This window comes from Dama dama, chromosome 7, assembly GCF_033118175.1.
Source record: "Dama dama isolate Ldn47 chromosome 7, ASM3311817v1, whole genome shotgun sequence".
Lineage (NCBI taxonomy): Eukaryota > Metazoa > Chordata > Mammalia > Artiodactyla > Cervidae > Dama > Dama dama.
Window position 1 is genome coordinate 7,628,779 of NC_083687.1, and position 22,772 is coordinate 7,651,550.

A 22,772-nucleotide genomic window follows, 5' to 3' on the forward strand; every position below is an offset into this window, starting at 1 on the left:
TGAGTAATATTCCATTGTGGGCTTCCCTGGTGGCTCAGTGGTAAAGAACACTCCTGCCAGTGCAGGAGATGCAGGTTTGATCCCTGAGTCAGGAAAACCCCCTGGAGAAGGAAATGGAAACCCACTCCATTATTCTTGCCCGGGAAATCCCATGAACGGAAGGAGCCCATGACCGGAAGGGCTACATTCCATGGAGTCGCAAAAGGGTAGTAGATAACTTAGCGACTAAGCAACAATATTCCATTGTGTATATGTACCACATATTCTTTATCCCTTCCCCTGTTGATGGAAATTTAGGTTGCTTACATGTTGTGGCTATTGTAAAGAGTTCTGATATGAACGTTAGGGTACATGAGACTTTTTGAATTATGGAATATACACAGTAGTGGGGTTGATTGGTCTAATGGTGGTTCTATTTACAGTCTTTTGCATTATAGAGTTTTAGAGGCTTTCAAGAATTGCATGACCTCACTTTGGCAGTTCTGATCATGTTCTCCATGTTAATCAACCTTGATCAAAGTGACGAGGGTTCCCTTCATCCTCTTTGCCCCTCAAGTCCTGTTCCAATAAGGATCCAAAAGCTCCCTCTCCCACTGTTTGCCTTGTTCTATCCTTAACTGTTTTATTTCTGTTACTAGTGGAAGTCTCACCACTCTCAGAAGCATGAATGATGACTTGCTTATTCTCTGTGTTACATTCCTTAAGTGTGTTTATACTATATTGTACAAAGTAGTCTTTGAATCCTTTGGTGTGTAATAGTTTGCTGCAGCAGCCCGTGGAGCTGACTGGTGCCCCTGGCCAGGCCACTTGGCAACACCAGACTGTTCCTGATGGCTGTCCATTCAAATGCAGGTGCTGAAATCCTGCTGAAGAGTCTCAGAGTGTGTCCGTGTATTTCTGCTTGTGAAAGACTGGGAGGAACAGAGGTGGTCTGCTCCAGGACCATCTCCCCAACCCTTCACTACCCAAGACCAGTGCTATTCTAATGACATACGGATGTGTTTACAACTTTCATTTGAATGACTTTAGCCTTTATGGCTTCGGTAATTTTCTGCCCTGCATCTCTTTAAGCAGCTCAACTCTATGTCAGTGCTTAACCTGTATTACCCACTTACTGTCAGCTGACTGACATGCCAAATTATCTGTGACATCTCCCCTAATCCACCACCTTCTATCTTTTCTTCTTTATTAGGCCACTGCACATAAGGGTTCCAACCTTGCAAATTGCCTTAGAATATTTCCTGCTCATATTCTGTACATTTTCAGTTGAAGGATAGCTGATTGACAGTGTTGGGTCAGTTTCAGGTGTACATGATTCACCTGATTCATATTTTTTTAATTCTCCAAAAAATTTATTTTAGCATATGCCATAGATTGACATAATCATTATAATAATTCTATATGAAGTGAAACCATTTCAGAAGTAACTAAGGAGGTGCCCTTACAAAGGAAACAAAAAAGGACATGAAGAATTCTTGCATGTAAAGATTCTGGATCTGCATCATTTTTATTTTCAATATATGAAAACTTAATATTAGAAGCAAAAAGAAAAGTAGTAAAGAAAAAACAGAAGCTTTTTTTTTTTTTTACTACATATGTAATATATATGTATTGGCTGAGTTATAATACAAGTATATATGTGTGTGTATGTGTGTGTTAGTCACAGTTGTGTCTGACTCTTTGCAACTCCATGGACTGTAGCCCACTAGGCTCCTCTGTCCATGGAATTCTCCAGGCAAGAATACTGGGGTGGATAGGCATTCCCTTCTCCAGGATATCTTCCTGACCCAGGTATGGAACCTGTTTCTCCTGCATTACAGGTAGATTCTTTACCCTCTGAGCCACCAGGGAAGCCCAAATATGTGTGTATGTGTGTGTGTGTATATATATATATATATATATATATATAGTTTTTCAGATTCTTTTCTTTTACAGGGCATGCAAGAATATTAAGCACAGTTCCAAGTTCCTCTCATAATATTTAAAAATATTTTTTTCTTTTTTCAAACGGGACATCGTTGAGACAGTTGGTGAAATTTGTGTGGGGTATGTGGATTGGATGGTAGCACTATACCAAGGGTGATTTTCTGTTCTGGAAGCTTGTTTGGTGGTGATGCAGGAGACTGTCTTTGCCCAGGGGAAATACACACTGGTGAATTAAGGCATCGTTGGGGGTGGAGGTCATATCTATTACTGCTCTCAAACAGTTCAGGAAAAGGCTAATGACAATTGGCAGAGAAGACAGGACGATAAAAGGGGAGAATCCATGGGTTACAGGATGTTCCCCCTTTCCAAAGTCACATGTTGAAAGCCTATCCTCTGGTGTCTCAGAAGAACTATACAAAAAAAGACCCTCATGACCCAGATAACCATGTGGTGTGATCACTCATGTAGAGCCAGACATCCTGGAATGTGAAGTCAAGTGGGCTTAGGAAGCATCACTATGAACAAAACTAATGGAGGTGATGGAATTCCAGTTGAGCTATTTCAAATCCTGAAAGATGATGCTGTGAAAGTGCTGCACTCAATATGCCAGCAAATTTGGAAAACTCGGCAGTGGACACAGGACTGGAAAAGGTCAGTTTTCATTTCCATTCCAAAGAAAGGCAGTGGCAAAGAGTGCTCAAACTACGGCACAGTTGTACTCATCTCACATGCTAGCAAAGTAATGCTCAAAGTCCTCCAAGCCAGACTCCAAAAGTACATGAACTGTAAACTTCCATATGTTCAAGCTGGATTTAGAAAATGCAGAGGAACCAGAGATCAAGTTGCCCACATCCACTGGATCATCAAAAAAGGGAGAGAGTTTCAGAAAAACATCTATTTCTGTGTTATTGACTATGCCAAAGCCTTTGACTGTGTGGATCACAACAAACTGTGGAAAATTCTGAAAGAGATAGGAATACTAGACCACCTTACCTGCCTCCTGAGAAATCTGTAACAGATCAAGAAGCAACAGTTAGAACTGGACATGGAACAACAGACTGGTTCCAAATAGGGAAAAGAGTACGTCAAGGCTGTATACTGTCACCCTGCTTATTTAACTTCTATGCAGAGTATATCATGCTAAATGCCGGGCTGGATGAAGTACAAGCTGGAATCAAGACTGCTTGGAGAAATATCAATAACCTCAGATATGCAGATGACACCACCCTTAGGGCAGAAAGTGAGGAAGAACCAAAGAGTCTCTTGATGAAAGTGAAAGGGGAGAATGAAAAAGTTGGCTTAATACTCAACATTCAAAAAACTAAGATCATGGCCTCTGGTCCCATCACTTCGTGGCAGACAGATGGGGAAACAATGGAAATAGTAAGAGTCTTTACTTTTTTGGGCTCCAAAATCACTGCAGATGGTGATTGCAGCCATGAAATTAAAAGACGTTTGCTCCTTGGAAGAAAAGTTCTGACCAACCTAGACAGCATATTATAAAGCAGAGACATTACTTTGCCAACAAAGGTCTGACTAGTCAAGGCTATGGTTTTTCCAGTGATTATGTATGGATGTAACTATTGGACTGTGAAGAGAGCTGAGCACCAAAGAATTGATGCTTTTGAACTGTGGTGTTGGAGAAGACTCTTGAGAGTCTCTTGGAGGGCAAGGAGACCCAACCACTCCATCCTAAAGGAAATTAGTCCTGAGTATTCATTGGAAGAACTGATGCTGAAGCTGAAACTCCAATACTTTGGCCAACTGATGCAAAGAACTGACTCATTGGAAAAAACCCTGATGCTGGGAAAGATTGAAGGCAGGAGGAGAAGAGGACAACAGAGGATGAGATGGTTGGATGGCATCACTGACTTGATGGGCACAAATTTGAGTTAGCACGGTGATTTGGTGATGGACAGGGAGGCCTACTGTGCTGCAGTCCACAGGGTTGTGAAGAGTCAGACAGGACTGAGCGACTGAACTGACCTGAACTGGTATCTGAGAATGTGCTCTTATTTCTAGAGATAGTTTTATAGAGGTAATCAAGTTAAAGGGAGGCTCATTAGACTGGGCTTTAATGCAATATGGCTGATATCTTTATTTTTAAATTTTTATTTTAGCAATAGAGTTGCTTAACAATGTTGCGTTAGTTTCATAGGTACAGCAAAGTTATGCATATACAGGCATCTATTCTTTTTTCCCAGTTCTTTTCCCATTCAGGTTATTACAAAATATTGGGCAAAGCTTACTGTGCTATTCAGGTGGTCCTTGTTGATTATCTGTTTTAAACATAGCAGTGTGCATCTGTCAAGCTTATTCTCATGAAGATAAACTCAGGCGAGTTCAAGGCCAGGCAAGTCTACACAGGGCAGGAAAAATCATACTTGGGCATGAGCAAACTCCCCAAAGAAAACACAGATGCTCTTCCTTTGGTGACCTAACCCTTGCTTTTTTGAGGGGGTCTGAACCCAATGGGAAGCCAGTAAGTGCAGGTGTGCGCCAAGGCTCTCAGCCCCGAGTGCGCGCACAGTGCGGAACGCGCGCGCCGGGCTGTGACTGGCGGGCGCGGGGCGCGGGGTGGGCCGCGTGTGCGCAGGTGCCCGTCGGCGTCCCGCGCGGCGCCGCCGCAGTGCGCAGAGCGCGCGCGGGAGGCGCTCGGAGGCCCGCACGCGGAGCGTCCCTGGGCGCCGGCCACGTCCCTCGCCCCCTGCCTGCTCGCTCCGCTCTCCCCGCGCCACCCGGGCCCCGCCATGGGGAACGTGCCCTGCGCGGTGAAGCAGTGCCTCAGCTACCAGCAGCTGCTGCGCGAGCATCTCTGGATCGGGGATTCAGTGGCAGGGGCGCTCGAGCCCGCCCAGGTACCATCTCGCGGCCCGGGGCGTCCCCTCCTCCCGCCGCCGCGGCGCCTCCCCGCCCGGGGCCCTTCCTGCGGCGCTTCTGCGGCGTGAAGGCCTCTCCTCTGAAAAGGGTTCCCACCGTCTCCGCGGGTGAACTTGCGGACCCGCCCCTCGGGGAGACCCGTTAAATTCCTACCCCCTTGGCCGCGTGCAGGCGGTCTGAAGGAAAGTGTTCCTTCTCTGCGTTTCCCTGGGAAAGGATGCTTCATGTGATACGCAGCACTTGTCTGAGGACAGCGTCTCTCCTTTCAATTCTCTTATTATTATTGTGTGACAGAGGCAAAGAATTTGTCGAAATGTGAGGCAGAAAAACGGAAGGAAGCCAACACAGAAGGCTAGGAGAACAGGGTGGGGTGAAATCATTCCTTATCTGTAATGTATTTATGCTTGAACACGCTTGAACAAGCCTGGGGGAAGATGGTAAATAGCAGAAGGATTTCAGAGCAAAATGTATTCCCATGTGATGCCTGAAATCCCATTTGAAGACAGCTATGAGGGCCGATGAATAGAAGCCACATGCCTGCAATTTAATGCACTCAACCGGAAATGGCAAGTAAATGAAGAAAATCTATGGAAAGAGATTGATTTTCTCTTAAAAGAGCTTATAATTTGAAGTTTCACAGAGAAATAGCAGTGGTAGTTAAGTGAATTTTGAAACGTGGGAAAAGGGAAGATTATGAGGGTTTAGTTATTAATTTTTCAAATTTTGCTGGATGCAGTATGTTTATTCTTTATACATCTATGTGCAAAATAAAAACTTGTATTAAATATAACAGTTTAGCGGGTAAGCACAATTTGAGTTTGTGTCTTTTAAAAAAATTTTTTTCTTAAAAAAAATGTTGTAGCGGTTTTTGCCATACATTTACATGAATCAGCCAATCAACTATTCTAATACTGATATTAGGCTCCGTTTTTCCTATCGTTTTACATTCAAGGTGTATCTTCAATGTATCACCATGTGACATTGTAACCTTAGTTCTACAGTTTGGAGTTCAGCATTCGTGGATTCCTTCAAAGATTTCTCATTACCTGAAAGATGTCCGAGGTCATCTAACTCAAAGACTGTTGCTGACAATGCAAGAGAAGGAAAATTAGTCTTTATCTTCCCATGTGTTTGTATGTCTTCTATTAAATTTTTTGGTCTTCTCCTTTGATCTTTGTATTATAACTTTAAACATTCATATTTACTGTTACAGAATCAGAAATCCTTACATTTCAGTCAAAAAGTGTGAGACTTTATATGACTTTTGTTGCCATGTTAATATTATTTTTCTCTTCTCCCACCCCATATTCTGATTTTGTGGGTTTGGGGACCATGACAGAGGCTAGACTGCTGGGTAAGGATGTCTGCTTTCCCCTTTCAGGATGTGGAAGCAGGGTAATTGAAAATGGCTAGAATGACTGATCTAGGAATGTAGGAAATAGGGTTTTGGGATATTCATCAGCCTAATGAAGATGCTTTTGTTTCCTTTTTGAGAAATTGCTGTACCTTCTCTAAACATTGCCTATTTATCCCTGGACTGATTTGCTTGAGAAACTCCTCAATTCCTCAGGCACAGCTTAAAGATCACTTCTTTTGATCAACTCTTTTCTCTTTCTAGAGTCAGTATCCTTTTTCTGTGCTCTTGTGGCACTTTTTGCATAATTCTGTTGTGGTTCCAATGTTGTGGAATTGTAATGTAGGTCTTGTCCTGTTGAATTCCCAGTGATATCTGACACTTCACTCTGCAATTTGCCTCCTTCCCTGGCTTCTCTGTTTAACATCCTTACTGCTCTCAGCCCTCTTGCTCTGGGTTCCTCAGGCTGGAACCAGACTGGCTCAGAGGCCTCTGTCTGTCTGGTAAATACTCAGATTTCTCGTGACTTTTTACCCACACTCATAGTATCTGACACTATTAGTATATCTGTATCTTCCAGACTAGGAGTGCCTTCTGTCTCTTAAACTCCAGTCCTGATGTCCATCTGCTCACCTGACATCATCACTTGAGTATCTCAGAAGCAATTCAGACTCAACATTTGCAAAATCAGATTCACATTCTTCCTCTTCCAACTGCAGCCCTTCTCTACAATTTCCTATCACAGAGAATGCTATCACAATTCATGCTGCCCTGGAAGCACAAACCAAGAGTCCATTTCCTTTTTTCTGTCATATCCAGGGTGTCACTAAGTCCTACAGTTTTACCTCTTGAATGTCTCTCAGATCCATCTGCTTTTCCAACTTACTGCTGCTGTGGATTTTAAAGTGGCATTTTCTTTCCAGTGCACTACTGGAGTCTTGTCATCCTTCAACCCACTGTTTCTGCAGCTAGTTGAGAGATGTTCTCTGTTTCAAATGGTATCATGCTGTTCACATGATGTTTCACAACCTTCTGTGAATTCTCACTGCTTTTAAGAGTGAATAGCAAGCAAAACCTTTGATGTATTCTTGGAAGGCTCAGATGATATTTTCATGGCAACTGTGCAGCATTGTCTTAAGCTGTCTCCTTACCCTTGCCACTGTGTCCTTCTTTGAGTTTTCCAATCATCTTTCCTCTGGAAACAGGGCCTTTATCTATTTACCTTTCTGATAGATTCTTTTCAACTAATTAACCTTGAGATCTTAACGCAGGTTTTACTTTCTCAGACTCTCAAGGCAAGCGTTTCCTGTTATCTTACATTTCACAGTGCACTGTTCACTATATATAATATGAATTACTATATTTATTTTTGTTATCATTTTATGTTGAATTCCCTACCTGACTGTAAGCATCATAAAAGGAAGGAAAAATTCCACCACAAAATTCTCAGCAATGAACAAAATGTCCAATTAGTTTTTGATGGCCAATGAATTCTTGTTGAATGAACAAAAGAATAGAGGTTTACCCTTCTAGAGCATAAACATCTCAAGTATATGGGGACCATGGACTCCTTCTTAGCACTTTTCAGGGTTCAAAACAATGATTGGCACATTGTAGTGCAATGCTAATCTTTTTTGTGTGAATTCCAACATGATGACAGTTAAGACGGATGTCGATAAAGTTTGGTCTTACTGCTGATAGCTGGATATTATTCCTGTTCGTGTTTTACCTTTTTTAAATTGAACTATAATGTATAATGTTTTACTTACAAGTGTGCAGAAAAGTGATTCAGTTATATACATACATATTCTTTTTTTGTATTCTTTCCTACTATAGGTTATTACAAGGTATTGATTATGGCTCCCTGCGCTATACAGTAGGACCTTGTTTATCTATTTTATATATAGTAGTGTGTATCTATTAACTCCAGGTTCCTAATTTATGCTGCTCCCCATTTCCTTTGGTATCTGTAAAATTGTTTTCTATGTCTATGAGTCTATTTGTTTTGTCAATAATTTCATTTGTATCATTTTTAAAATTCTACATATAAGTGATAGATCACATGGTATTTGTCTCTTTGACTTATTAATTCTTCACTTAGTATGATTCTCTAGTTGCATGCGTGTCGCTGCAAATCTCATCATCATTCATTTTTTGGCTGACTAATATTCCATCATACGTATGTATATGTATATATATTTGTGTACCATATCTTCTCTATCCATTCACATGTTGATGGACATTTAGGTTGTGTCTTATCATCTTTTCGTCTGATCGAATTTAGTCATACTTTCATGGGGAAAGAGTTGAAAATTGATTCTGGAGCTTGTTAAATGAGCTTAACTATTTCTCCACTGCTAAATATGGTAGAGGGAGTCATGGGTAGGACCCCTAAGTTTTGAAATAATTTGGCTACAAGTGGGACAGACAGAGTGCTCTGTTTTGGAAGAATCTATGCTGGTCAATAGAAGGTTCAAAACCTAGACTCTTTTCTGCTACCAATAAATTATTAAAATATAATGTTGTATTTGTGTGTAAGTACAAATACACTCTTTTGGAGCTTAGCAATTTATTACCAAACATAAAATGAGTCAGTGTGCATTAAAGGCTTACACTACAATAGCTCAACATAATAAAATTCTTTAGATCTCTCTCTCCTTTTTTTTGTTCTCTTTTTTGATAATGGCATTGGTTTTCAGAAGAATTCCTTAATAGGCCAGGAGGTCAAAACTGATCCTTCTGTGGTTCAAGCTATTGCTTAGGGTCTATTTTATTTTTTGTTATTCATCTCAGTTAAAATGGATATGATGAAGCTGGCTTACCTGGTGGTTTCAAGTTTTGATTAAAATGAAGTTTCCTTGTAAAATAGTCTTTGTTTGATTCAGTAACTAAATTTCTTTCTATATTAATAAAGAGACTTAAGCAGTAAGTAAATCTCTTTATATATTAATACACTATCACAGCAATAAAATTTCCAGTGATCTAAATTCTATCATAAACAGCATTTTAAATATGTTTGTTTTTTAAAGACACAGTTGTAGGCTGTGTGAGATTAAGTTTATAGTTATTTTACATTTTATCCTGATCCTTTAAGTTACATTTGCTATGAGCAAAAATTAAGATTCTAAGTAAAGTATTTAGTGTTAAAGGATCGCTTGAGTTTAACCTGAATATATAATATTTTTGTTTAAATTTAGTGAAAAGATTAAAGTGACTGTATACTTTTTGGTTAACAGTGTACAGCTGTTAATAAACACCTTAGGGTCAGTGGGGAGGAATTGTCAAAAAAAAAAAACAAACTACCAGCCTATCCCACTGCTTGTTTTCTGTTTGACTCAGATGTTCTTTGGCCCCTTACGTCACCCTTTTTACTTGTTTTATGACTTCTTTGAAATTATGTAATTTTTAAAATTCATTTTCCCCCTGCATTAGCTTGGTGGTTATATACTGTTTTTTTTTTTTTTTGTTTTGAGGGGGGGTGTACCAATTTATTTGAAGGAATGATACTAAGAAAAGAACTTAAGTAGATGTTTCAGTAGAACTTACAGAAAAGGTGGAGGTAATCCAAGCATGCATGCACTGTCTTGGTGACCAGGGAAGTCAGCCCCTGGTGACTTCAGGGAGCCGGCCTAAGGCTTAGCTCTCACTGTCGTTATCCTTACAGTGTTTCCCAGGGTGTGTTTATCAAGGGGTACTCTGCCATGCCAGATTCAGGGCCCCCATCTTGCACCGGTTCGTTCCATGCTCACCCAGTCTTTGATGGATTTCACCTGCTCTTTCAGGCAGTGAGTGTCGATGAAGTCACCCACATGGGGTCATTTTTTGTCAGTGGCCGGTGTGTGCAGTTCCAGTAGTGGCTGACTGACACTTTTTTCCAGGTGTAGCGCACATTCCATTGCATTCAGCCCAGGCTCCCGTCATCAGGGTCCAATTTCCTGATATCCCGAAGGACGGTTCGGCCACCTCCTTAGTTCTGCAGCTCCATCCGTTTCTCAGCATGTTCCCTCTCCCCACGAGACTGGTGAAAGTTGGCAAAGTCTTTCAAAGCCACATAACCGCCGTCCACAGAGTAAGACACAGACAGGCAGTCATCGGAGGCCTAGCGCTCCAGGTTGCTCTAGCGGTCACGGCCGCCCCGGGCCCGCTGGCCTTCACCTGCGAGGCGGCACGGCCCTCCCTTTTCTCCACATCCTCACCAACAACACCAACACTTATTTCTTGTCATTTTGATAATAGTCATTCTGATGGGTGCCTGGAGAAATACCAATAACCTCAGATATGCAGATGACACCACCCTCCTGGCAGAAAGCAAAGAGGAACTGAAGAGCCTCTTGATGAAGGTGAAAGGGGAGAGTAAAAAAGCTGGCTTAAAACTCAACATTCAGAAAACTAAGATTATGGCGTCTGGTCCCATCACTTCATGGCAAATAGGTATAGGAAAAAAAGGAAACAGTGACAGACTTTATTTCACTGGGCTCCAAAATCACTGTGAACAGTGACTGCAGCCATGGAATTAAAAGACGCTTGCTCCTTGAAAGAAAAGCTATGACAAACCTAGACAGTGTATTAAAAAGCAGAGACATCAGTTTGCTGACAAAAGTCTGTATAGTCATAGCTATGGTTTTTCCAGTAGTCGTGTACGGTTGTGAGAGTTGGACCATAAAGAAGGCTGAGCACTGAAGAATTGATGCTTGTGAACTGTGGTGTTGGAGAAGACGCTTGAGAGTCCCTTGGACTGCAAGGAGATCCAACCAGTCCATCCTGAAGGAAGTCAACATTGAATATTGATTGGAAGGACGGATGCTGAAGCTTCAGTTGAGCACCTGATGTGAAAGGTGACTCATTGGAAAAGACCCTGATGCTGGGAAAGATTGAGGGCAGGAGGAGAAGGGGGTGACAGAGGATGAGGTGGTTGGATGGCATCATCGACTCAATGGACTTGAGTTTGAACAAACTCCAAGAGATAGTAAAGGACGGGGAAGCCTGGCATGCTGCAGTCCATGGGGTCGCAAAGAGTCGGACATGACTGAGCAACTGAACAACAATAGTCCTGATGGGTGTAGGGTACAGGAACAGTTATCTTTTGCTTCTAGCAGGCAAGTAGCAAGGGTAGCTTTTGTTGTTGTTCAGTTGCAAGGGTAGCTTATCTTAAGGCAATCATATATTTAGCTGATTCAAGCCTGGACCTACTTCATTTGTGAGGGCTTCTCTTTTCTTGTCCTAATTTTTATCTTGTCATCCTTCAGGGTTCTGACTGAAACCCTAGAGTGTTTACCAGAATGTCTTCTCCTCTTGGGATCTGAACTCAAAAATATTTCCTCCTCAACCTCTCAGGCTCCTGGGTGCTCTGATGCTCATCCTAGCTTTTCACCTAATTACATTAGAATTGATGAATGCCCCAAGGGGAAAAGTCACGCTGAAAATTAGCCTTAATCACTTTATGTTTTTCTTCTGCACGGTATCTTGGCCACTGAAGTGAACCTACCCCTGGAAGCCCCTAAGGCTATCAAAAGGAGTTTTTCACTAATTTTCACCAGATTTTCTGGCTTCCCTGGTGGCTCAGCAGGAAAGAATCCACCTTTAATGCAGGAGCCACAGGAGACACAGGTCCAATCCCTGGGTCAGGAAGATCCCCTGGAGAAGGGAATGGCAACCCACTCCAGTATTCTTGTCTGGAAAATTCCATGGACAGTAGAGCCTGGTGGGCTGTGGTTCATAGGGTCGCAAAGAGTCGAACAAAACTGAAGACTTAGCATGCACTCTCACCAGATTTTCTGGTTCTCAGTGAGAAGTTTGTTCTGGAGAAGCTAATTGAAAGACTAACAATAAGACAGTGGAAATATAAAAAGCACTCGTTTTGCAATATAATTTGAATTGTAAAAAATATATTCATTTACCATGTTATAAAGCTTTTGAAGTGGTTACATTCCAGATAATATGCAAACTATTGACACTAATAACTTATGAATTTATTTTTCCAGCTTTATTGAGATATAGTTAACATCAAACATTATAAGTTTAAGGTGTACAGATTTGATATGCATATATTACAAAATGATTACCATAGTTTTGCCTAATATCTACATCATATCCCATACTTAATCATCATTTAATTAATTAAAAGAAATCACCTTTACTTTTTTCGTGGTGAGATTGTTTAAGATCTACCCTCTTAACAACTTTCAAGCATATGATGTTATTAACTGTCATGAGGCTATACCTTAGATTCCGAGAGCTTCTTCATCTTATAGATTAAAGTTTGTATAGAAAAGCAATTTAAAGTTTAAAAAATGAATAAAGAGTTGTCTGCTTCATTAAAAAACAAGATTTTACAGAGAAACTGACTTCCACTGGTTTTCACTCTAAGTTAAAATTGGGAAAGATACAGAAGGTATTTTTTAAACATGAAAATTATTATTATGCCTAACTTAAGTATCTGTCTTTACAGAAACAGTATACTATTATTTACTCCCTTTTGTGTATGATGTAGTTCAATAAACTTTGTTAAATGAGTGACTGAATAAATGAGTGATTAAGTGGATAGTTCCTTTATTACATTTTATCTCTATTGATGTAAGATTATTTTGGATTTTTCGACTTAATGTGTGTGAAGTTGGTAACCGTAATTTCTTCTTTTTATTAACCTCTTCTTTACAGTCTTATCTTTTGCTTTGCCTGGATTCATTCCTGATTCATATTTAACAGGCACTGGACACTGCCTAACTCCGTGACATGCAATAACTCACGTAATCCTCATAACAATTCTTTTTATAGATACAGTAACTGCGACACAGGTTACATGACTTGCTCAGTTAGTGATCTGGGAGGTGAATTCAGGCAGCTGAGGTTCCAGAGCCCCCCGGTTTTCACAGTCTACCAGTGTTTGCTGACCTTGCTGGTGAGAGGAGTCGACTGGAGCATTTATTAAATGTGCTAGAAATTCTGATTCAGTAGCAGCGCTCGCTGTCCTTTGCTTCAGCTGTCTTTGGGGAAATGCTGGGCTGGGTGATGCTGCTCCTCCTTCGTCCCAGTCTCTGCTTTAGAGGGTCTGCTGTTGGCTCCTCTTTGCTCCAGTCTGTCTTTGGAGAGCTCCTGGCTCCAGCCCGCGGACTCCTATGAGTTTTGACTTCCCTTTTCCCCTCTCTGAGGAGGAGAATAGAGTTCTGCCTGGAGTAGAACTGCATTGGATACAAAAGGAAAAACAACTTGGTTTCCAATAAATTTCCTGTTCCCTTCCTTCTCCAATACTTTCTGTCTTTGGATTTCTGTTGGCTTCCCTCTTCCTTGCTTTCTCTCCTTCCAGCTGGCTTTCTCATGCTTCCCTCCCCCAACCCAGTGTTCTTGTTTTTTGCATTAGCTCTGAGCTCCTCCAAGTCTTCTGGCTTCCTTTCTGCTTATTCACTCTGGGCTGCAACTTTCCCTGACCCTCTCTCCTTTCCTCATTTTCCTCTTCTAAGCTTAGCTTTTATTTTTATTTCTTTTGATTTTCCTTCATCAACCAAGGGGCTAGACTGTACATACATATAATTTGATGTGTTACGCTCATGGAGCAGATGGTATTTAAAAGAGATCAAGCAAATTCATATATGTGGAGAATATCACTTTTAGCAGAAATTCTGATTTGAAAGTGATTGTCCAGCCTGCTTGAAGACCTCACAGTAAAATCAACACATGAACGTGGTTTCCTGGTCTCATGATTGTTAGACTAAGTAGGAGATTCAAATTGACTGCTACACAGATGAGCCGTATTAACCTCTGGAAATGTTTTATTTTGTCAAGACTACACTTAAAAGATAAAAACAGATGAATGCCTTAAACAGAATTTGTATTCTTCCTCATATCCTTAGCTGCCTCAGACATCCAGTTTATCTTCCCTTTTTTTTAATCTTAAAAATTAGCTCATCTTTCATATATCTATTTACTCTTTTACAAGAAAAAATAATAAAGGCTCCTAATCTTATAAACTGCTTTATTACTTTTTTCAGCCTTGATTTGAAGATGGACACTCACCTTCTACTAGTGATGAAGCTTTCCTTAAATGTCTTTCTCTGTGTCCTTCATTTCCGCCCCTGCTAACCCCAACTCTTTAGCACTCAGTGAACCCACGTTTGTTTTCTGCATCAAAGCTCTGTTCCCCATCAAAGATGATCAAATAGACGGAAACATCCCTCTAGTAAATATGTAATGTTTGGAATAAACAGATTTTCTAAAAGGTGAAACTACATTTACCTTTTCTATTATCCAGAAGATTTAAATACTTAAATTCTGGTAAATATTTACAGAATGAAATAGTTTGTATGTGCTAAAAATCCATTCATAGTGTAAACTCAGGTAGTTTTAGCCAAATCCACTGACTTTATGACTGGCATAAAAGATATAAGTTTAATTATATCAAAGATATTATTTTTATAAACAAGAATAACTAGCTTTCAATCATAGTTTTTTTTATATTGGACTAGAATGTTTTAAAATTCACATATTCATTTTGGAAGTTTGAGCATCTATTTCTTTTCTTTCATGGCTATCATTTAAAGGTCAGAAGGAGTAGAATCTAGCTCTTCCTTCACTTTCCACGTCTAGGTTTTTACTGGGTTAGTTCACACGGTGAAGAAGAACGCATCTTCTTGTCATCCCACTTTACAAGAGAAGGAATAGAGACATGCAGGGAATAATGACACCCTCAGGGTGAAACAGCTTCTCTGTTGCAGGGTGTGAGCTGTGGGCCCGGGTTTTGGATTCAGTGGCGGTGCTGAGTATCCCACTGATGATCAAATGTCTCCTTACGCTTGTTTCTTTCCAAGTTATGCTTTCATGGGTTTGTGAAGTAGGGAAGTGCACGTGAAGGGAAACTTCAGCTACAGAAAAAACACCTTTAATATGTTTCACCCTGTGAAATCAGCCTTTCAGAAAGTCTTTTCAGTGAACTTTATTAACAACCAATGGAGTCTGGGAAGCTTGGCAAGCAAGGAGGCAGGAAACCCCAGAGAAATGTATCTGTCAGACATCTTTCCTCCTGAAGTTTCCTTCCACGTGATTTTGGATCCTGAAGGAAGTAGAGGGTCTCTCTCTCGCTGCGTTTGTACATCTGTAACCCACTGGGTGTGCAGAGTCTGGCATCCACTTTTTAAATTCTTTCCTTGATCTATGTTTCACTGTGAAATAGAAACCAATTATAGCTGAATGTGGAAGTGAAAATATGAATCTTATTTTAGTTAGACACAATTTCTACTTTTTGAGAATTTTTATTTAAGGGCTGAGGCTTCTCTGAGTTTTAAATGCTATACATTTCAAGCCTTGCATTCTACAGGGAGGTGTGGACCCAGTCACAGATAAAAGCTGAGGGCCATTTGGAATTCTCTTTGGTCAGGTTTTAGGGCTGGGTTTAAAAGGCATATGCAGGACCTATGGAGAAACAGATGAAGTGATTCAGGGGTTCACTCACGAATGTCTGATATCACTTAGTTTCCATTCTCGTATGAGAAGATTTTAATATTTAATTTAATTCTGCTGAATGTATGCTCTAGAAAATATTGAAAGGAAAAACTTGAGTTAAAGGAAATGGAACAGAAGCTTGCATAAACACTCATCTCTGGAGAGCTGGATCTCTTAAATCTATTTGCTCTTGAAAGCATGTATATAGATAGGCCTCTCGATGGGAATGCCATAGTGATAACTTGTTAAATAGAATGTCAGTCATTTGTTTTAATTTTTTTTAAAAGTGTTATTTAGTGGCAGGAGTATTATTTTAACTTACTTGCACTAAATTTGCAAGTAACTTATTGCATAGGGCAATTTTAAGAATATATTTAATTTTAAGAATACGTCAGAGACGTATTATGCTAATTGTTAATAGAATATTATTAACAGGAGTCTAGAAACTTATATGATGATAATGATGATGATACTACCAACCACTCTTTTTTTAAAAAATTTATTTTATTGGCATAGGTTTACAATGTTGTGTGCAGCAACGTGGCTCAGTCATACATATATGTGTACATTCTTAGGGGCTTCCCTTGTGGCTCAGCTGGTAAAGAATCTGCCTGCAATGCAGGAGACCTGGGTTTGATCCCTGGGTTGGGAAGATCCCCTAGAGAAGGGAAAGGTTACCCAGCCCAGTATTCTGGCCTGGAGAATTCCATGGACTGTATTGTCCATGGGGTCACAAAGAGTCAGACACGACTGAGCGACTTTCACTCACTCACTCATACATTCTTTTTTGTGTTCTTTTCCATTAGAGTTGATCCCAGGAGAATGAGTATGGTTCCCCAAGCTATATAGCAGGCCCTTGTTTGTCCACTCTGTATATAATAGTTTAAATCTGCTCACCCCAAACTCCTGCTCCATCCCTCTGCCACCTTGCTTGGCAACCACATATCTGTTCTCTTTCTGCGAGTCTGTTTCTGTTTCATAAATAAGTTTATTTGTGTCATATTTTAGATTTCACATATAAGTGATATCATATGATATTTGTCTTTGTCTGTCTGACTGACTTCACTTGGTATAATAATCTCTAGGTCCATCCATGTTTCCTCAGATGGCATTAATTCATACATTTTTATGGCTGAGTAATATTCCATTGTATATATGTACCACATGTTCTTTATCCATTGATGTGTTGATGGACTTTAGGCACCAACCTCTGTTTATCAGCAAAGTTTGGTAAAGGCTTTACATAATTTCTGAATTCTTATACAGTTCTGCAAAGAAAATTCTGTTATTTTCACTTTTCGTATGAGGAAAGAAAGTGAATAATATTTTTTCCAGGTCAAATACCTGGTAAAAACACTGGGTTTGAATCTGTGTCAGGTTTCAAAACCTGTATTTCTTCACTATATCATGTCAGTTGATTGAACACTAGGAACTTCAATTATAGGAAAATTACTTTGTACTCATTTTTTGCAACGTGTTTTCTTTTAACACATTTGTAAAGTTCTAGATTTATCTATCACTGCAGTTGGTTGCAAATGGCTTAGAATGATACAGCTTAGCTTTGAACTATAGTTTATTTTGAGCCTGAGTTCATTTAAAGCCTGAGGTAGATGGACCTGAATGAATCACTCTTCTTCAGAGACAAGTTATTAAGATGTTTTATGATGATTCCATAGATTTTTGTGACCTTTCAGGATCTCCTTCCTTCACTCTGACCTACCAGCCACATCTGTCTTACTCGTGAGCCTAGGTTGATGGTTTTAGAGAGTATTTCTGAGACATACACCCTTAGTTTTTTAGTAAGTTGCTCAAATGGACACGTACAGTCCTATCCAAAAGGTCAGATATTTTTAAGAAGTATTGTTGCATACATACCACATGTTGTGTATGCAGATTTCACATACATACTGAAAGACCCTGGATAGCTTCTGTTGGGAAAATCTATTTACTTTATTGCAACCACTGGATCTTTATTTTTTTCTGAGTGGCCATCCGAAACCATAGTGTGTAGTGAAAAGTTGCACTACAATGCAATAAATTAACTTTTTAAAAAGTCTCAGTGATCTAAAATGTGCTGAAGTGCTCTTGTGAGGTTCATACAATTTTTTATTAATAATTCGTGGGTGGTTTGAAGCCTGGACAATGATAACTTTCTGTCAAAAGCGTAGAAGTAAAGATCATGAAACAAGTTGTACACAATGGATCACAGAACAAAAAGACTACAGATGAGAAAGAAAAATAATGACAAAGCAGGTGTTCTGTACCCAGGATGTGCTCTTACGTAGAAGGATATCAGTATCTCCCATTTGAGAAACTCACTCTGAGCAGCTCAGGAACCAGAGCCAGCCGTGTTAGGATTGAACACTGGAGTTGAAGTTACACTCTCACTGCGGACTTTCCTGCAGTTTTGCCACCCTTGCATTACTGCTCAGCGTTTCTCAAGCCTGGGCCGGCGTGCGGACTGGTAAGGGGTCAGGAGTCCCACAGTCCCTCACCCTCTCCATGAGGCTGCCTTGGTTCCCAGGGGCTGCAGACACTGAGGCTGCACCATCCACCTCTGTGGATGGCAAGCGTCCCCAGATAGATGATGCACTTTTCTTTTTCCTAAAAGTGAGAATGAAAGATGACAAGCAACTCCTTCTCAGCCTTGGGAAGGAGAAGACAAATACGATCTTCGTCATTCAGTTTGTGTGAACTACTATTTAGCTAGTTCTAATGAAGCCACATATAAAACTTTATTAAACTACTCAAACTACATATAATAACTTCTTTTGTTTTCAGATTCATAATATTGTTGGAGGCATTTTCTGTTAACTAGTAGAGACAATAAAAAATGAATGCTGAGAACTCTATTTTATTTTTTTTTTAATAAGTTAATTTATAATGTTATGTTAATTTCTGCTGTACTGCAAAGTGATTCAGATACATTCAAATGCAATCTTTATATTCTTCTCCGTTGTGGCTTATCACAGGATATTGAATATAGTTTCTTGTGCTTTACAGTAGGGTCTTGTTTGTCCTTTCTTTTTTTTTTTTTTTTTTAGCCAATCTGAATTTTTTTCATTTAATGTGGGAATTAGCCTATTTACATTTATTGAAAGTAACAGTATATTCAGTTATAATCCTATATTTTTAAAAATTACACATATATACATGCATGATTATAAAATAGATAAAAACATATAAAATACATGTGTTTGCATCTCTACTATGTAATTGATTTTTTTATTCTTTAATTTTTACATTCATGATATACATATATTTTGTTCTAATGGTTGATCCATGCAAATATCTTTATGCTAATACCCATAAATAGTCCCTTCTTTTTAAGACACCGTCTTTTGTATCCCTATTAAGAATGACATTGGATATACTAGTAATCTCTTAGCTCCCTTCCCTAGCATCTAATTCATAGTAACTTCTTTTTATTCCCACTTAACTTTTTTTTTTTCCAATTATTTTTATTAGTTGGAGGCTAATTACTTCGCAACATTGCAGTGGGTTTTGTCATATATTGACATGAATCAGCCATGGAGTTACATGTATTCCCCATCCCGATCCCCCCTCCCACCTCCCCTCCCACCCGATTCCCCTGGGTCCTCCCGGTGCACCTGGCCCGAGCACCTGTCTCATGCATCCCACCTGGGCCGGTGATCTGTTTCACCATAGATAATATACATGCTGTTCTCTCGAAACATCCCACCCTCGCCTTCTCCCACAGAGTCCAAAAGTCTGTTCAGTACATCTGTGTCTCTTTTTCTGTTTTGCATATAGGGTTATCATTACCATCTTTCTAAATTCCATATATATGTGTTAGTATGCTGTAATGATCTTTATCTTTCTGGCTTACTTCACTCTGTATAATGGGCTCCAGTTTCATCCATCTCATTAGAACTGATTCAAATGAATTCTTTTTAATGGCGGAGAAATATTCCATGGTGTATATGTACCACAGCTTCCTTATCCATTCGTCTGCTGATGGGCATCTAGGTTGCTTCCATGTCCTGGCTATTATAAATAGTGCTGCGATGAACATTGTGGTGCACGTGTCTCTTTCAGATTTGGTTTCCTCAGTGTGTATGCCCAAGAGTGGTATTGCTGGGTCATATGGTAGTTCTATTTCCAGTTTTTTAAGAAATCTCCACACTGTTTTCCATAGTGGCTGTACTAGTTTGCATTCCCACCAACAGTGTAAGAGAGTTCCCTTTTCTTCACACCCTCTCCAGCATTTATTGCTTGTAGACTTTTGGATAGCAGCCATCCTGACTGGCGTGTAATGGTACCTCATTGTAGTTTTGATTTGCATTTCTCTGATAATGAGTGATGTTGAGCATCTTTTCATGTGTTTGTTAGCCATCTGTATGTCTTCTTTGGAGAAATGTCTGTTTAGTTCTTTGGCCCATTTTTTGATTGGGTCATTTATTTTTCTGGAATTGAGCTTCAGGAGTTGCTTGTGTATTTTTGAGATTAATCCTTTGTTGCTTTGTTTGCTATTATTTTCTCCCAATCTGAGGGCTGTCTTTCCACCTTACTTATAGTTTCCTTTGTTGTGCAAAAGCTTAAGCTTTTGTTTGTCCTTTCTATATAAAGTAGCTTATATCTGCTAACCCCAGCCTCCCACTTCATCCTCCCCCAACCCTTTCCCCTTTGGCAACCACAAATCTGTTCTGAGAATGTTTCAGAAAGTTTAAAATGACTAAAGTGAACTGAGACATGGCATAAAATGGTATCTTATTAATTTCCAGGAGGAAAAATGCATGAAAAAGTTGAATTTGTGCCTAATCGTTAGTAAAACCGGAAAAGGAAATGACAAACCATTCCAGTATTGTTGCCTGGAGAATCCCATGGACAGAGAGCCTGGTGGGCTAAGGTCCACGGGATTGCAAGAGTCGGACACGACTTAGCAACTAAACCGCCACCATTAGTAAGACGTATGAATCTCATGTACCATAAAATTCACAGGAATTGAAAGATCAGAAAAACTAAACATATTCTTGTACAGTTTTGCTATTTGTATTACTCTCGAGGCGGATCATAAATATATTTGGTTTATAGGGTGTGTTTTATTTTGTCCATTTGGCTTAAAAGTTCTTGCTAAAAATGATCAATCCTTTCTTAGAACACTATAATTCATTATTAGTAGTGGAAAATTTGAATACTTTTCTAATGTTGATAAATTTTAGTTGCTCCAGTTTTTGTGAGTGCAAACATTTATGGCTCATGAACTTCTTGTAAATATATGTGTACTTATCAAATTTGCATGCGTGTATACTCATTGAAATAGACACCGTCTACATCCAAACATGTTTGAGAGGGAACGGATGTAGATCTTCAAGGAGGTAGATTTATGTCTATGAATAAAAGTAAGTATATTTTTATTACTGTTGTGTGAACAGGGACATATCAAAGCCTAAGTATTGGAGATAGAGCACTCAGGGAAATTCAGACCTGGGGCAGTTGAGGACACTCTGTATGAGATTGATATGATATTGATTGATTGACATGATAGTAGCTGAGAGGGACCCCTGAAAAGTGGGCATGTAGGAAAAGACATTCATTAGGATAGAATAACCTTATTTTTTCTCCATTTGTAAAATGGGATTAACACCTGCTTCCTTTCTTCTTTTTTTATCTTTATTGAGGTATAATTGACAGATAAAATTGTAAGATATTTAAAGAGTACAGTGTGATTATTTGACATATGTATATATTGTGAAGGGCTTACCAGGTGGTGCAGTGGCAAAAAATTCTGCTTGACAATGTAGGAGACGCAGGAGATGCGGGTTCGATTCCTGGGTCAGGAATATCCCCTGGAGGAGGAAATGGCAACCAACCCCAATATTCTTGCCTGAAAATCCCATACACAGAAGGAGCCTGGCAGGCTGTAGTCCATGGGGTCAAAAAGAGTTGGCCACAGCTTAGCAATGGAGCACACATTTTGAAAGGATTGTAAAGCAACAGTTGTTGTTCAGCCACTCTGTCATGTCCAACTCTGTGTGACCCCATGGACTGCAGCACACCAGGCTTCTCTGTCCTGCACCATCTCCCAGAGCTTGCTTAAACTCATGTCTACTGAGGCGGTGATGCCATCCAACCATCTCGTCCTCCGTCATCCCCTTCTCCTCCTGCCTTCTGTCTTTCCCAGCATCAGGGTCTTTTCCCATGAGTAGGCTCTTCCCATCAGGTGGCCAAAGTATTGGAGCTTCAGCATCAGTCCTTCCATGAATATTCAGGACTGATTTCCTTTAGGATTGACCGGTTGGATCTCCTTGCAATGCAAGGGACTCTCAAGAGTCTTCTCCAACAGCAAAGTTCAAAAGCATAAATTCTTCAGTGCTCAGCCTTCTTTGTGGTCCAACTCTCACATCCGTACATGACTACTGGAAAAACCATAGCTTTGAATGGGTGGACCTTTGTCAGCAAAGTAACATCTCTGTGTTTTCACATGCTGTCTAGGTTGGTCACAGCTTTCCTTCCAATGAGCAGGTGTCTTTTTCACGTCTGCAGTCACCGTCCACAGTGATTTTGGAGCCCGAGAAAATAAAGTCTCTCACTGTTTCAGTATTTTTCCCCATCTATTTGCCATGAAATGATGGGACTGGATGCCATGATCTTAGTGTTTTGAATGTTGAATTTTAAACCAGCTTTTTTACCCTCCTTTTTCACTTTCATCAAGAGGTTCTTTAGTTCCTCTTTGCTTTCTGCAGTAAAGGTGGTGTCATCTGCATATCTGAGGTTATTGATATTTCTCACAGCAATCTTGATTCCACCTTCTGCTTCATCCTGCCTGGCATTTCACATGATGTACTTTGCATAGAAGTTAAATAAACAGGGTGACAATATACAGCCTTGAAGTACTCCTTTCCAGATTTGGAACTAGTCCGCTATTCCACGTGCAGTTCTAACTATTGCTTCTTGACCTGCATACAGACTTCTCAGGAGGCAGGAAAGGTGATCTGATATTCCCATCTCTTTAAGAATTTTCCACAGTTTGTGGTGATCCACATAGTCAATGGCTTTAGTGTATTCAATGAAGCAAGTTTTTTTGAAATTATCTTGCTTTTTCTATGATCTAGTGGATGGATGTTGGCAATTTGATCTCTGGTTCCTCTGCCTTTTCTACATCTAGCTTGTACATCTGGAAATTCTCAGCTCATATATTGTTGAAGGCCAGCTTGGA

General features: G+C 39.9%; 1 protein-coding gene across 3 annotated transcripts in view; it reads left to right on the forward strand.

Moving 5' to 3' along the window:
• Window positions 1–4,676: 4,676 nt before the first annotated feature.
• Window positions 4,677–22,772, forward strand: part of HMGCLL1 (3-hydroxy-3-methylglutaryl-CoA lyase like 1) — a 183,610-nt gene continuing 165,514 nt past the window's right edge. For all 3 annotated transcript variants that reach the window (XM_061146046.1, XM_061146048.1, XM_061146049.1), the window contains exon 1: window positions 4,677–4,784. In XM_061146046.1, the coding sequence (XP_061002029.1) occupies window positions 4,677–4,784 (108 nt within the window). The remainder of the gene's footprint in view (window positions 4,785–22,772) is intronic.